This window comes from Nanorana parkeri, unplaced genomic scaffold (assembly GCF_000935625.1).
Source record: "Nanorana parkeri isolate BGI_ZX_2015 unplaced genomic scaffold, ASM93562v1 scaffold328, whole genome shotgun sequence".
NCBI lineage: Eukaryota > Metazoa > Chordata > Amphibia > Anura > Dicroglossidae > Nanorana > Nanorana parkeri.
This window is the reverse complement of record NW_017306596.1, coordinates 625,445-642,281: the sequence shown is the minus strand read 5'-3', so window position 1 is coordinate 642,281 and position 16,837 is coordinate 625,445. Positions and strand designations below refer to the sequence as shown.

The 16,837-nt window shown below is 42.5% G+C and overlaps 1 protein-coding gene across 4 annotated transcripts in view; it reads left to right on the top strand.

Moving 5' to 3' along the window:
• Window positions 1-16,837, top strand: part of PRUNE2 (prune homolog 2) — an 81,847-nt gene that overhangs the window by 15,698 nt on the left and 49,312 nt on the right. For all 4 annotated transcript variants that reach the window (XM_018558256.1, XM_018558257.1, XM_018558255.1 and 1 more), the window contains exons 2-4: window positions 6,891-6,950; window positions 7,489-7,550; window positions 8,025-8,225. In XM_018558256.1, coding sequence (XP_018413758.1) covers window positions 7,514-7,550; window positions 8,025-8,225 — 238 coding nt within the window. In that variant the 5' untranslated portion in view covers window positions 6,891-6,950; window positions 7,489-7,513. The remainder of the gene's footprint in view (window positions 1-6,890; window positions 6,951-7,488; window positions 7,551-8,024; window positions 8,226-16,837) is intronic.

Here is a 16,837-nt window from a genome sequence, read left to right as displayed (position 1 = left end):
GGAGCGACGCGTCACTGCTGTGGGCGGAGCTCCAGGTGGAATCCTCTGGGCAGTCTCCAGCCACCTACATTAGGACCACAGCTGGAGCTCCGCCCACAGCAGTGACGCGACGCTCCTCCGCACAGCCACCACGGAAGGTAAAGTTTTAAAAAAACATAGCGCAAGCTTCGGCGCTTTGCATCGGGGGATTTTGACAAGTACAAGTACTTGTCAAAATGCCCTGTATCGGGCCCGATTCCGATGCTAGCATCGGTATCGGGACATCCCTACTATCAATCATCACTTCTTTCAATAGTCATAGACTGTTTGAAGCAGGGAGAGTAAAGAAGAGAGAAAGAAAGAGATAGAGAAGGCAGATCAGAGGAAAGAAAAGGAGGAGTCACACATTATCGTAGCTTAGGAATCCACCATTTCCACTTATTGTGAAAGGAGGTTAAGGTACCACTTTTGATCGCATACAGTCTCTCAAGATCATAGTGCAAGGTTAGAGTTTGGTGGGTTTCACGGACAGAAACACTAACTGAGCTTCTCCAGTGTCTCACGATTGTGAGCTGAGCTGCCAGCAATGTGTGGACAACCAGTGCTCGGAGAGGCACCGGAAAGGGGTCTATGCCAATGAGCAGGAGTCCAAGCGCTGGGTCAGGAGTAGTAAGGCAACCAGTTATCGTTGATATCCACTGAAAAATGCCATTCCAGTAGCTCGTCAAGGACTTACATCTCCATAGGATATGGAGAAGGGTACCCGTCTGCCCGCAATCCCTCCAGCACAACGCTGAGTTGGCCGGTGTGAATTTTGCTATGCGATAGGGCGTGAGGTACCACCTTAGAGAAATTTTATGAAAGAGCTCCCAAAGGTCGGCACTCTTCGTGGCAAAGTAAATGGAGCCGCATGCTATCTCCCATGACTCAGAGGGTAAGGTCACAACCAGTTCCCTCTCCCAGGCCAGAAAGGCAGGTAGTTTAGTAAAAGACCTCTTGTGTTGAAGAGAATTATAAAAGAGCGAGATACCCCCCTTACGGGAGGGCGTGTATGAGAGATATTTCCGGATCTGTTCTGGCACCCGAGGCCATGCTGACAAGAGAGAAGGCAAAGCGTGCGAGATTTGTAGGTATCTATAATAATCTTGCCCCGTCAACTCGTATAGTGAGCACAGGTTCGGGAAAGGTTGCATGCATAAGTTATGTAATAGGTCCTGGACCCAACTGACACCCTTTTTAGACCACCGTTCATGTGGGAAGTCCGGGATAAGGAGTGCTAGAGCTGAAAGTGGAATTGGGGGAGTAACTAGCTGGTCCCCGGGTGACCTGGAGTGCATAAATACGCGCCAGGCCTGTATGGTGGCCTGGCCGCCCACTCTAGGGTTTTTAATAAGAGAGGTACGGGAGCACTTAGGTTTTTTATTGTGCCAAATGAATTTAGATAGAGCGGACTGTAAGGACTTGAAGTATCCAGTGGGTATAGGTATGGCTACAGTCCGGAATAAGTACAGGAGCTTGGGGAGAATAAGCATTTTAAATGCCGCTAGTCTAGCCGTCCAGGACAGGAAACCCCTACCCAGCGCCTGGAGCTCCGATGGGAACCGTTCCAAGAATGCAATAAAATTACATTGAAAGAGCCGGTTCGTCGCTTCAGGTATATTGGTCCCCAGATATGGGATACTACTGGTCGTCCACTCAAAGGGGTAGTCAGCCTGCAAGGCCTTACGAGGAGTCGAGCCCAGGTTTATACCCATAGCATTACATTTACCAACATTAAGTTTATAATAGGACACCTTGCTAAAAGTGGTTAGGATCTGCATTGTCCTCCGCAGGGAAGACTCCAGAGCCGTGAGGGTTAACAGAACATCATCAGCAAATAGCGTGACCTTCTGTGAAGGGAGGGTGGGGTGAACACTGATCCCCCGAACTTCTGAATCGGCTCTGAGGGACTCAGCGAGGGGCTCTATCAAAAGGTTGAATATCAAGGGGGATAAGGGGCATCCTTGCCTCGTACCATTAGTAATGGTGAATGGCGAGGAGAGTCCACTGGAGGTGAACCCCTGTGCAGAGGGGGCAGAGTATAATGCCATGATCATATCGGTGATTCTACCATCAAACCCGAACTTCAGGAGAACCCCCCGGAGATAGGACCAGTTGACCCTGTTGAATGCCTTCTCTGCGTCCAAAGCCAGGAACAGAGAAGGCGCCCGAGAGCGCTCGACCTGTGTTAACAGGTTGATAACCCGCCTGGTCGCGTCCGGAGCCTCTCGACCCAGCGTGAATCCCTTCTGGTCAGGGTGTAGCAGGGTGGGCATAATGTCATTGAGACGTTGGGCTATTAGTTTGGCGTAGATTTTTACATCAGAATTCAGGAGGGAAATTGGCCGGAAATTCTGAGGTTGGTCCGGAGTCTTCCCCGGCTTGGGGATCATAACAATCAAGGCACGAAGCATTTCAGCAGGAAAAGAGGCAGAGGATGCCACGGCGTCAAAGACCTTAAGTAAGTGAGGGCTGAGTGTAGAGGCGAACAGTTTGTAATATTCGTTGGAGTACCCGTCTGGGCCAGGGGATTTGTTATTGGGCATGGATTTTATGATTTTGTTCAACTCCGTGTCAGTAAATGGAGATTGGAGTCTATCTAGTTGGGAAAACGTAAGCTTAGGTTAATGAAGGGACCGCAGAAACCCATCAGGACAAGTGGGTTGGTGGGTAGGTGCTTCATCTCGTAAGTTATATAAGGATTTGTAGTATGCGCAAAAGGCTTCGGCTATTTCTTGGGGATGGTATAGTTTGTGGTTGTCAGAGGAGCGCAATATATAAGGGATTCTAGTACGAGCCTTTTGGGCTTTTAGGCGTGAGGCCAGAAGTTTACTGGCTTTACTGCCACTAACATAAAAGTTAGACCTGACATTCATGGAGTGTCGGCAGTGTTGTTCCATGAGAAATTTCCTAAGGTCTAAGCGGAGTTGGGACAGAGTCAAGGATCAGTCAGGACTGGGTTGTCGTTTGTTCTCAGCCTCGAGTTTGCGTATTTCAGATATGAGCTGGTCTAGAGCCCGTGTCCTCTGCCTCTTGAACCTAGAACTGTGTTGAAGCAATAAACCTCTAATATACGCCTTATGGGCGTTCCACAATGTAAAAGGGTCCTCCACAGAGGATGCATTAAGATCAAAGAACTCTACCAAGCTATTGGTAATAGACTTCACCGTTTCAGCCTGCTGTAAAAGAAAGACATTATTACCAATTATTGCCAAACAAAAGAGTTAGAGGTAGGATGGTTGGATGAGATCGACATCAAGACAGGGGCATGATCGGTCCAGGTGATGTCGTGGATGGAGGTGTGTTGTATCCAAGGCAGTAGTGTGCGGTCCACCAGGAACAAGTCTATCCTGGAATATGATTTATGTGGAGGGGAAAAGAACGTGAAGTCCCGCTCACCGGCGTGTTGACATCGCCATACATCAAACAGGCCATTGCTATTGATAGTAGGTTGAAGGGACGGCAGTCGCCTCTGAGGCGAGGAGGTGGAATCCATGACCCTGTCCGGGACCAGGTTAAAGTCCCCACACACAATCAGTGCCCCTTTTTGGACTTTCCGTGCCTTTTTAAGAAGGCGAGTAACAAATCGTGTTTGGTGGGTATTGTGTGCATAAAGGTTCACGATGGTGTAGGGTTTGGAGTTGATAGAGCATACTAAAATGATGTATCGGCCCATCGGGTCAGTGTGTACCTCAAGTTGGTGAAAGGATACAGTGTCTCTGACGGCCACAAGAACACCCCTGGATTTGGAAGTGGCGTTAGCCGTAACGACAGTAGGGAAGCTCCTATGAGAGCACTGTGGTGGAGGGGAGTTACAGAAGTGGGTCTCCTGGATGCACACTATATCCGCGTGGTGTTTGACAGGTTCCAACCATAATGAGCGTCTCTTAGCTGGGTGGTTGAGGCCCTTGGCGTTAAGAGATAGGATCTGTACAGCCATGGGTCAGATAAAAGTAGCGTATGTAGGTGCGTGTACAGTACTCACGGAGTTGCGCCGGCAAACCAGGCCGTGGGCGGGTTGTGGCCGCAGTGGTGAAGTCAGGATGCCGGGTGAGATCTAGGTTGTAGAGTGGGTCTCCGTATAGTGGCGGATGGTACCTCTTCCCATTGTGTGAGGAAAAAAAGAGAAAGAGCAAAGACTGCAAAAAGACAAGTAAAGAGATATCAATGTGGGACAAGTCAAATAAAAAACATTTCCCTGATGGAACAGGGAAGCAGTTATCGCAACTGAACATCAAACTGGGGTGGTAACACCAAAGTGGCCCACTAGACCTCATGGGCTGAGATAAGAACATAACGGCTCAGTTGGCTGTTGTCAGTCGTTTGGTCTCGGACCCCGCTTGCGGGAGACTACTTGCCAATCAGAAGCCGATTTGGTGGAGGACGGCGGGAGGACCTCAGCCGCAGGGGCCATCCACCATTGTTGCAGGAGAGCAAGGCCTTGCTCCAGGGTGGTGATAGTGTATAGATCGCTGTCCTTAGTTATCATGAGCTTAGTCGGAAACCCCCACCGGTAGAGAATTTTGTTGTCCCTAAGGGCTTTCGTGACAGGCACCAGTTTCCTCCGGAGTTGGAGAGTGAACTGAGAGAGGTCAGCGAACACCTGTATCCTGGCATAGGTGGCGGGAGGTCAGCCGGGTTTCTCAGTGCTTTGAACAGCCTTTCCCACACGTGAAAAAAATGGATACGGAGCAAGGTGTCTCTTGGTATGCCATCCGGAAGGTGTGAGGGCTTAGGTAGACGATGTATGCGGTCAATAATCAGGTCTGGCGAGGAAACATCCGGTAGGACCGCTGTCATGAATGCTTGCACATAGGCGGATAGGTCATCGGGGCGGACAGACTCAGGGATGCCTCTTATCCTAATATTATTACGACGTGACCTGTCCTCAAGGTCCGCCACCTTAGTTTGCAGCCAGGTTATGTCGTCCTCCCTGTCGTTGTGAGCGTCTACCAATTCGTTGAAGGTGTCCGCAAAGTCCCCCATCTTATCTTCAATGTGAGTGACCCTCTCCCCCACCTCATGCAGGTCAGACTTGAACTGGTGCACTAGGGCTTGAATATCAGTATTAAGCAAACTCCTCAAGGACACTAGCATATCTTTAAGGGTGGTGTCGGAGAGGGGCTGATTGGCTGTAGGGAAGTTCTCAATGGAAGCGAACAGTTCCCTTGTGTCATCAAGTGCCTGATTAGAAGTGCTCACCACCTCCACTAGGCCCGAAAGCCGGGGCCTCGATTTTACAGGGCTCCGCACTGCTGGGGAGGCGGGCGGCCGTTGTATCGCCGGGGTAGAGCGATTCTGTGTGCTCCTCTGCTTGTCATCCTGTGAGGAGTGCTGGGATCCCTCCGATCTCTCAGAGCCCTGAGAGGGAGACAAGGGTGGAGGATTTTTTAACATAAAACAATACTGTAATGTGTGCCTCACTGTAATCCATGGTTGTTACTCTTCTCTTTGCTGCTCTTCCTTTTAAATCTGTATCTGTTCTCATGCTCTGCAGAACTTCTGTTTTGCAGCAGACTGCCTTGTCTCAGGAATGGATACACGGTGTCTGTGTATAGGTTTGTATAGGCTTGTAACCTGAGCCAGCACTACAGGAAGAGGCCCTGAGCTGAGAAGGGAAGTTCTCCCCTAGCATGAGAAGACATGAGGATTTAAAAGGAAGAGCAGCAAAGAGAAGGGTAACAACCATGGATTACAGTAAGGCACACATTACAGTATTGGTTTATGTTAAAAAATCTGAGGGTTTAATGTCACTTTAACCTTGATGAGGAACCTGAACTTTAGCACTTTTGTTAGCTTAGAAACAATATAGGCAAGTTCAGATTCAGTTTGATATAATAAAATTCAAAGTCCACTGGGGCTTGTGACACTCTTAAATGAATGCAAAGTAATTATTGACAATGTTTTTTAATGACTCTTTACAAAAGAAAAAGTGCAATAAAACACTCTGTACCACAGTCTCTATGCAACTGTAAAAAGATGTATCTGTATAGTAAATTTCACAGGTACAATGGTGTAGTTGGCACAGGAACACCATAGGGTTGATTTACTAAAGGCAAGCAGCCTGTTCACTTTGCAAGGGAATGTTTCCTTTGGAATGAGGTGAAGCTTTCCTGACTTCCATCATCCAATCATGTGCAACCAAAATTGCTGTTTTAACAAAAAAAGAAAATCCTGGCACGTGATTTGGCATTCTTTTCAAAGTGAATTTTCACCACATTCACTAAGTTAAGAGAAAATGATGTTAAAAAGTGCTAATTTCCTTGCAAAGTGAACAGCCTATTTGCATTTAGTAAATCGACTCTTATCTTTCTTGTAGCACTGTAGTAGGCAAAGAGGAACTCTGTAGAACTCTCCAGTCAGCACTAGTGACCCAACCAGAGACACTACGTACTGTAGAACTCTTTACACATTCATCTCCCAGCAACAAGATTACTTTACTTGTGCTTTAGTGGCAGCTCCCCCTCTGCTAAAAAATGAATACTAATCAAAACTTGTGGAAAAAGTGTTTTCTTCTAGTTTTTTCCTCATTTTTTTTATTTTATTCAGATTAAGTAAGGGGTTAGGTACACATATGTGATACAATTATATAGCCTATCTGTCCTCTAAAAAACTATATATAATATGTGTGGGTACATTTAGTAAGAAAGTATATTACTGCTGTGGAAGAATCACACAGCAAAAATGTAAAAAGTGTGTCAGTCATTTATGAACAGAAACTGAAAACTAGCTCAGTCATGAAGGGGTTAAAATTTGTGACACAGAATTGTTACGGCAAGTAATCTTTCTACACAGAACCAGCACACAACACTCTTAATTGTCTTTACAAACACCATCTCCCCATTTTCTCTTTTCCTCTGCCTTGTTTACAGAATCCACCCCTGTGAGCCCACTGACTACAGCCACTACTTGGAACAGATAACCTCACGTGGGTAAGCCTTCCCATACCAACTGGTCACATAGCCATGTAAACAGTGCACCTGTATTTCAAAGTAGCACTGTTTGGTCCATATGCTCTTTTAAGCTCCTATTTAGGAATATATCTTGCAGCAGCCATATGTAAGTGACATAAGACTGCGAATAAGAGATTCTTTCAGGTGCACATAACAAGGGCTGGGGAAAAAGAAGATATATGACATCACATATGACAGGACAGCTAACCAGGAATATACAAAGAGATATACCAAGCTACAACAGTAGCATGCAGTATTTGGGGCCAAGTACTGTGCTTTAGAACATGCTACAGGATAATGTTTTGCACATTTTATTTATCTTAAACAGTGGGGAAAAAATATGTAATATTTCTAGGATATAATTATTTTTCATGCAGTCAACTTTAATTGCAGGCAAGATAAATCTGCGTATGGTTAGCGCAAACCTAGCTGTAATGACTGTGAGCTGTTATTTTAAAATGTTTTACTTTTGAGTACAAAACATATCAAATTATGTAGGCGCTCTCTCTTCTTTCAGATCAACAGCATTGGATGATGTGGGAATGGACATCCCATACGATGCAGCAGAAATCAGACCTGGTAAGAATAGCCGATGACATCCGCCTGAATTATAAACATGTCTTCAAGGTTTTTAATTATTCATTATGGTAGTGTTGTTCTGTGGAGTTATACCCATACTGTCACAGTAATGTTGAAAATGATTTATTTTTAAACATGGGAAGTGATTCAACTTTATTTTCACTTGTGAAGAAAGAAACCGTTTACATCTCACAGTTTTTTATTATTCTGTAGAACAATCAGCCACACAAAATGTTTGTACATTTCTTTTAAGTAATGTTATATTTATCTATATATGTTATAACTTTTTGCAATTTCATTTCAATTAAACAATCATTTTGTAAATGGTGACCACTTTGTTGTTATAACCATTGGGATGATTTAACAGATGCATTGCAAGGTCTGACTTTGAAAATTGTATCTGGTACAAATAAATGCATTTTTGTGTGGATTTCATAAAAGCATAGTTTTCATAACATTTTGCTGTATTCTTAGAGCCTCCTAATTCATTGGATCTGAATGGCTCTCATGCCAGAAAAATAAAGCTCACAGCTCCCAATATAAACTTATCTCTGGACCACAGCGAAGGTTCCATCTTGTCTGATGACAACCTTGACACCCCAGATGAGCTGGACATTAATGTAGATGATCTTGATACTCCAGATGAAGCTGATTCCTTTGACTACACAAGCCAAGGTAAGATGATGAATACCTGCTGCTTGTCAATACAGCCACATTATTGAGTACACTTTATACTTTGAAGTTATTGCTTAAACTGTTTTATTTTAAACTTGCAGACTAGTGCTGCCCTATTTTGTTTCTCAAGCTGCGCAATGTGATTGTGGTTGATGTTTGCTTCTGTAGCAATGACTCTTGCAGGAGCCACTGGTAATTTTGGGGTTCTTTTCCCTGTTTTATGGTTACTTGCCCTCTTTCCAGATTCAGTAGCACTGCCAACCTTTGCTAATGATCAATCTTGAGTCTTCAGGGTTTTTTTACTACAACTCCAATTCCGCAAAAGTTGGAATGCTGTGTAAAATCTACATAAAAACAGAATGCAATGATTTGCAAATCTCATAAACCCATATTTTATTTACAATCGAAAATAGAAAACATATGAAATGTTTAAACTGAGAAAATGTACCATTTTAATAAAAATATAAGGTCATTTTGAAATTGATGGCAGCAACACATTTCAAAAAAGTTGGGGCATGGCCATGTTTACCATGGTGTAGCATCCCTTCTTCTTTTAACAATACTCTGTAAATGTCTGGGAACTGAGGAGACCAGTTGCTGGAGTTTTGGGTGAGGAATGTTGTCCCGTTCTTGCCTGATATAGAATTCTAACTGCTCAACAGTGCTGGGTCTTCTTTGTCGTATTTTTCGTTTCGAAATGTGACAAGTATTTTCAATTGGTGAAAGGTCTGGACTACAAGCAGCTCAGTTAAGCACCCGGATCCTTCTACGAGAAGCCATGCTGTTGTCATAGATGCAGCATGCAGTTTAGCATTGTCCTGCTAAAATATGCAAAAGAAAAAGAAACCATCTGGATGGAAGCATATGCTGCTCTAAAACCTATATATATCTTTCAGCATTGATGGTGCATTTCCAGATGTGCAAGCTGCCCATTCCATGCGCACTAATGCACCCCCATGCCATCACAGGTGCAAGCTTTTAGACTGAGCACTGATTACAAGCCGGTAGGTCCCTCTCCTCTTTAGTCTGGAGGATGCGGCACCCATGGCTACCAAAAAGATCTGGATCATGCTCAGATATGGCTTCTTCTTTGCATGATAGAGCTTTAACTTGCATTTTCGGATGGCACTGTGTTAACAGACAGTGATTTCTGGAAGTATTCCTGAGCCCATGCAGTGATGTCCATCACAGAAGCATGCCTGTTTTTAATGCAGTGCCTTCTGAGGGCCCAAAGATCACGGGCATCCAATATTGCACTTTGGCCTTGTCCGTTGCGCACAGGGATTTCTCCAGATTCTCTGAATTTTTGGATGATATCATGTACTGTAGATGATGATATATCTAGTCTTTACAATTGTAATAAGAGTTTTGGCTGTGTTAAGTAGTTGGTTGGTTACAAACCTTTTATATGAGCTTATTGGGGTCTTGGTATCATATAGTAGGTAGGATTAGGGTGAGGGGTAGAGCATGGCTTGTTAGGTTACCGATAATGTTGTGGATTTCCTTCCAGTAAGAGGTAATCAAGTGGCATTCCCACTAGATATAGAGGAGGGAGCTTGAGGCAAAAAATTCCCTCCAACATAAGTGGAAGGTTCTCTGGAACATTTTTGGTAGCTTTTAAAGGTTCCTATACCATCTTAAAAGTAGTTTTTTGGTGGATTTCTGGGTATTAGAGCTAATGGAGCATTTGTAAGTGAGAATACAATTTTCCTATTTGACATTTTCCAGAGAAATGTACAGGTCTTCTTTCCACTATTTCTTATAGTAAGACGGTTTGTCAGATAGCTTTCTAGTGAGAATTGTGTGTAGGACTGAGATTATGTATCACCCTTGTAAACCAGTGATGCATATGGTTTTCAGAGTCAGTAAAGGTTTGAGGAAATTATGTTTTTGTTGTGAATTGTGAAATTTGAAAATATGACCAGAAAGGTAGTATGCTAGTAAGACCAAGGGGGTTTAAGTCAGTTCTGTCTCAGAACTTCCAATTTGGGATAACATCCTTCACTTTAGGCATTGTATTGACATGTTTGGTATGTGTGAAAGGTATAGGCAGACCAAGAGAAACATCTGTGTTGCTAGGTATTGGGGTCAGAGGGTCAGGAATTGTAGCTAGATTATATTCTTCCCCAAGTTGAACCAGAATGTTTCAAGTGTCTGTTATTTGTTTAAGTCTCAATTAAATTGTGTTCTTTTGGGAATCCATGAGACCAGATCACATTTCATTCAGAAAATCTCTTCCTGTAAAGGAACCCAATCATTTGAAACTGAATGGCAGTGCCAGTCTACAACCCTAATTGGAGACTAGCTTAGTTGTTAGTTTAAAGTTGGGCAACTGAACTGCAATCAACTAATCAATTTTGAGAATAGTTGTCAACTATTCTCATTATCGATTAATTGGTTGGATCCCCTAGCTCTCTCCTCCATGCTGGGGGGAGGGCACAGCAAGCAGTGGTCGAGTGCAATAGCCAGCCTGCTATTGCCTATTGCAATTTAAAATGGACAATAGCAGACTGGCTATTGCACCAGTCCACTACCTGCTGTATTTACATTCAGCTGCCGGCTGCGGAATCTTGCCACTGGTAGCTGTCATTCCCTGGCTAAAGCTCTTCAAGCGCCATATGCTTACAATACAATTTTTTTTTTTAAATGATAAAAGGTGGGAAAAAAGTCCTTTTCGGTTACCGCATGACAAATTCTGCTGCGGGAGGGAAGTTGCAGTGCCCTTCTTTTCAATGGCACCCCAAACGCTCCACCCATCCACAGTGTGAACTCACGGTACCGCAATGCTGTGCGTTCCAGTGCAGGGCGATTGCAAAAAATTGTGCATGCAGTTTTATTCTGAAGTAAACTTTATGCGTGTAACACTGCATTTGTGTATTTTATTTTATGTGTATATATTTTAAAGTTTGAAAAATAACCCTAGATTTCAAGAGCTTCAAGAAGATGTGGGACTTCATTTTGGAAATATAAAATAGAAAAATTCTAAAACAGGATATTCTTTTCTGCTCAAATTGACACCTGTAAAATGTGTCCAAGAGTTGATCTTTATGATAAAGGTCTCGATCTGATAAATAGTTCGGACAGGAGGCTAGCGCTTATAATACAAGCTGGCAATCCAAGTGGTCAAGTGATAAAAAAGGGCAAATAAAAGGTCCTAAGCAACTCTGTCAAAAATCTTCTCCCTGTCTATGGACAGAAGATGGCCATTGGTGCCCCATCTTCTCATGAAACTAATTATGTGTTTCTGGGGTCTATTCACAAAGCTGCCGAAGGATCTGGCCATAGCTTTGGCTAAAAAAGACACAGCAGGGTTTCTCTCCTTGGCAGCCGGGAGCGGGAGGCTCCCAGAAGGATTGTATTCAAGGAGCGGGGAAAAGGAGTACCGCAAAAAAATTTAAATTTAACAAACTATGTGGAAACAGCTCCTGGGTTTCGAAATTAGTATTCACAAAGCACATTCCGCTTGATCTAGAAATCCCATGGAGGGAGCTATCCAATGAGCAAGTAATTCAGTATTAGCTTAAGATATTGAACACATTTTATTTAAACATCAAAACAGTATAAAAGGTAAAACACCTAGTACAAGACATTTAAAATTGTTTAAAAACAATGACACAGCCTCCCTATAAAGGCCCAAATGATAGGACGGAGCAGTCAGGGTTAATGTATCAGCAGAATGACAGGCAGTCACTGGTGTGAGCAACTACACTGTATTACAACAGTGGATACAATTGTATCGATAGGTAACCAAGTTACTCACTTTTTCTTTGGTGGCCACAGAGGGGAAAAGAAAAACCATTCGTGATTCCGTTATAGATGTCAGGATAATATTCCCATAGGAGATGCTTGTGTAGTGATTTGTAATCCTGGTAGTTGTTGTTTAAATCTTGATGGCAGCCCTCGGCAGCTTTGTGAATAGACCCCTCTGTTCGCTAGCATTTTCGGAAAAGAATTAGTGTCAACATTTAGAGGAAAGATCAGTCTATAGTTAAAGCAAAGTGTAGCATCTTTGCTTTCTTTTATAATCACCTGTATGTGGATCTCAATAAATGAAGAATACAAAGGGACATCTTAAATGATATAATTAAAAGCCTTTGAAAAGAACAGAGTCAGAAGTGATGCAAAGGTTTTGAAAAATCATTTGATTACCCCATCAGGGCCTAGACCTCTTTCCTGACTTTATTTTAGATTGAGTCTGGAGAAATTCTGTCGGATCCAATGGTTTTTCAGGTTTCCTTGCCTGGGATTTGTTCAGTACACTTCTTTCTAGATAGGTTTTGATGGACGTAAAACATTCTTCTACCCCAATTGAGTTTGTGTTTTTTTAATGCGATGATACAAAACAGTTAATAAAATATGGAGAGAAATTAGTCGAAAACCTGTTATTCACCAGTGAGCATCAATTTTACCACTGTCCTATAATTGACCTTGAGAAAATCCATTGCTTGTGATGTATCTCTTGCCGAGACCTGTATAAGCAGAAGCATTCACCGCGGATAATCTTTATCAGATAGCTGAACTCACCAAATACTTATTCATCTACGAAGTTCTTTATTGAATGTAGCAGGTTACAGCAGACAACAGGATGTAGCACATGATTGGAAAGACAGTATTTGTAGGAATGTAATGCCTACCTCAGGAATGAACATGTGACCATGACATGCAGTCATGTTGGGAAAAAGACAATATGAAGAAGAAACAAGATGCATCACACACACAAGGGGAGAGAATACAGAAAAGGATGATGCAATAACCAAAATGATCACAAGATGGCAGTATATAATACGTTCCACCATTAGCCCAGACTTCTCTGTACAGGTGACATGTCTATTCCCAGATTTAAGTCCTTAAATCCTGTGGCATGATCGCCAAGCTGAAAGGCTTTCATAACAGAAGCACTGTTTAAGGCAATCTTATGGAGTCTGAGGTTGACTTCAGAAAGCATACCTTGGGTCCTTTGGTGCAGCGGTATAGCTTATTTGTGAAGAGGAGAACGATTTTGCATGGTAACTGGTGTAGAAGTCTCTGATAGGTTTCCCAAGCTGTTTACCGGTTTCAAAGTTACTGGTATGATGCTTGAGAAATCAGGTGCATTGGCATGAGTGTTTGCATCAGTGGATTCCTGCTCATCTGAAGTAGGGATGGGCTGCATGTTCGAGTCGAACATAGGTTCGACTCGAACATAGCCTGTTCTAGCGTTCGCTGAACGCCGAACATTACGGGGTGTCAGGGCTCAGTACAAATATAGAGCCATGATTTGACATGCACGCCCACCTGTCTGGCTCCCTGGACGGCATTAGAGCAGAGAGCGGCCGCAGCTCCCTCCCGCACGCCCACCCGCACGCCCACCCGCACGAGCAGACATCGGAGAGCGGACAGCTGCAGCCAGGTACACATAAGACATCCCCCGAAAATAAGACCTAGTGTCTTTTTTCGTGGAAAAAAATATAAGACACTGTCTTATTTTCGGGGAAACACGGTAGTGCTGCCTCTCTCAGCCTGCGTGCTGGTACATGGGGCCTAACAAGAGGCGGAAATCAATTCAACTTCAACGCCAAAATATGCATATATAATGCAGTTAGCATTATATATGCTTTTTTTGAGTTCACCTTGTAACAGCTTTATTACCTCTTGATCCTGCCAGTAAATTCGTTGGTTTCCACGTCTTGCAACAGGCCAAGCTGTCCAGAAAAAGTGGCAGATTCATGTCCTAGAAGAATCCAAATGACACTAGTGGGAGTGGTTTATTCATATAGCATAAACCATTTAGCAGTTATAGCTAAAAAAAAAACATGTGGCAATAAAAACTGAAAAAGTGTTAGCTGGAGTTGGCCTTTAATTTGTTTGTCTGTTAAAGTTCATTCAAAATTTTAGGTCCATCTAAGATAAACATATCACAGGGTAACAACAATGTTGAAGGAAGTAGAAAAAGAAAACGGATGTACATGCAGGTCCAGCAAGTAATGAAACTATGTTATGGGAATCTAGTTCCTAGTGACAGACTGAAATATATATGTGTGTTTTCTTTATTTTGCCCACATGTACAATTCAATATTTTTTAATAAGTACATAACGGCATACATCAGTGTGTCTGTGTTTTTTGTTTTTTAAACATCCTGAAGTCCAGGGATTTACTTATTAAAACCAGTCTATTTCCATCTGTATCTTGCAGTCATTGTATAAAGGATTGCAACATAACCTGCTTGTGCTTGTCAACTCTCTGTGCAGCATGCCAAGGAATGCTGAATTTGAGAACAAAAGAGTATTTCAATATTTGTCTGAAAGACTAACTATGAACAGCGGACAAATCAGCGGCCCTTCTAATTTGGCAATTCTGTTCTTTCTATACACACAATTGCTCCTTTGTTGGATAGTATTCGACCTCTGCTACACATAAGATTAAATAAGCACATGTAAGAAATGTTTCGTAGCGCTGCTTATCCATGCATGTCATACGTATGGTGCTTCTGCACTCTATAACAAGGTAATAAACATTTGTTGTGCCAATAATTTTGAACTAAACTTAAACTAACACCTTTGACGATGTACTTCTGGTGCTTTTATTGACTAGCAACAGAATGCCATAGTAGAAACCACAGAGTTAAGTGCAAACAGTCAAAGAAAACCTTTCAGTTCTCAAGGTTGCAAAAGCATTTGGTAGGTAGGGATGGAGAGAGAGAGAGCAGCAGCAGGGGGATGACCAGTGTTACATTATTGCCACAAAGCCAAGAGCTAAGTGCAAAGAGTCAAAGAAAACCTTTCAGTTCTCAAGGTTGCAAAAGCCTTTGGTAGGTAGGGATGGAGAGAGAGAGAGAGAGAGAGAGAGAGAGAGAGAGAGAGAGAGAGAGAGAGAGCAGGGGGATGACCAGTGTTACATTATTGCCACAAAGCCAAGAGCTGAACAGACATCAGTGTCATGCCTGTTCTACCTCAGTCCAGGAACTAGGAGTGTATTGGCTTGTGCTGCAGTGCCATGAATTCAGAATGAATGCTACATCAACACACATAAAAAGTACAGCAGAATGAACTTGCACTATAATACACAATGATGTACAGGTTTGAACAAGGTACAATGTATTGGCTGCCTTAATGCAGCATGACGCCACACACAAAAACATACACATTAATGCAACGCATGTTAATGGAGTCTAAGATATGCATGCTTGTTTCAGGTCAGTAAAGTATTGAAACTCAGAGGTCATCATCACAGCCAAGCAAACTAGCGTTTTTGAAAGGAAGACAACAATGACAGCCCTTAAATTTCTCTTAGTAAAGGTACATTGTAAACACATAGAGGGGAATTTATCAAAACAGGAGTAGACAAAATCTGGAGCAGTTGCCCATAGCAACCAATCAGCTTCTCTCTTTAGCTAGTTCAGTTAAGATTTTAAAATGAAAGAGAGAAGCTGATTGGTTGCTGTGCACAGCTGCTTCAGATTTTCACAGTTTACATAAGATAGCAAATATGTATTAGTTGATTCGCAATTATCAAGGTAAATAAAGATCTTGAGTGTTTATGATGCTGTGGTGGTCTTGCTGATATCTGTGTGTAATGTGAGAACAATAGAGTGTGGACCAACATGTTCCACAATCCACAATGCCCATAATGACCTGTGTCAATTGGCTTTGGGCTTGTGTCAATGGCACCAGTTTGACAACAGTTTTAGGCACTTCTGAACTTATTTAGAAAGTATTCGCTGTTGCAGTAGACCTCCATCTGACCTGCTTCAAGTGCCTTTTGCATCCCCACACAGGCCCTAAAAATGTCACTATTTGTGTTATTCTGGCAGTGTCTCCATTTGCTGCAGTTATTTAGCAATCTTGAAATGTCCAACTCCTGCCCAGTTGTTGTCCAATGAAAATCTTATGATTGCGGGGATCTTTTCCAAAGTAAAAAATCAGGAAGACTTCGATTTTTCCATTTTTCACTTTCAGATAGCCTTAGTTTGTCATTAGACTATGTATTGTTATGTCACATTCAAATGTGTGCTGAGTTAATGCTTTGTGAATTGGATTGTTATCTTTAATGAAAGACCATTGTAGAACAAAAGTGTGTTTCAATCACACCTGTCTAGTAACACAATATGGTTCATTTCTCCGTGACATATTATCTGAGATGTACACAACATGGTTCATTTCTCCGTGACATAGTATCTCAGATATAATTGAAACACCACTGCAGATGAAAAGTGATCTTGCAGATCATCCTTTGAGATATAGTAGTACTTTAAGTTCCTCTGAATGCATGATTTTGTTTGTCAAGTCAGACATAAATAGCAATGAGCGGTGGCCTGTTGCTGTTTATAAGAGAAGCAGAGTAGAGTGGATAGATACCCCTAGAGTAGAGGGAGGTGATCCCTAGGTTTGAACGAGGGCAGATGCAAATTTCATATAATACATATGATAATTTAGGTAGTAAGATGTGATATAAGTAGGTCTTCTCCTATTCTTTTATGCATCATCATTTGAACCTTTTTTTATGTTATTTCTGGCAGAGTGCGAACATGTAGGATTATACTTAATATGAACAGACACGTAGGTAACCATTGTTTAACATTTTTTAAACTGACAATATTGACAGGTGGTATAACTGGTGTCCCTTCACTCAAAAT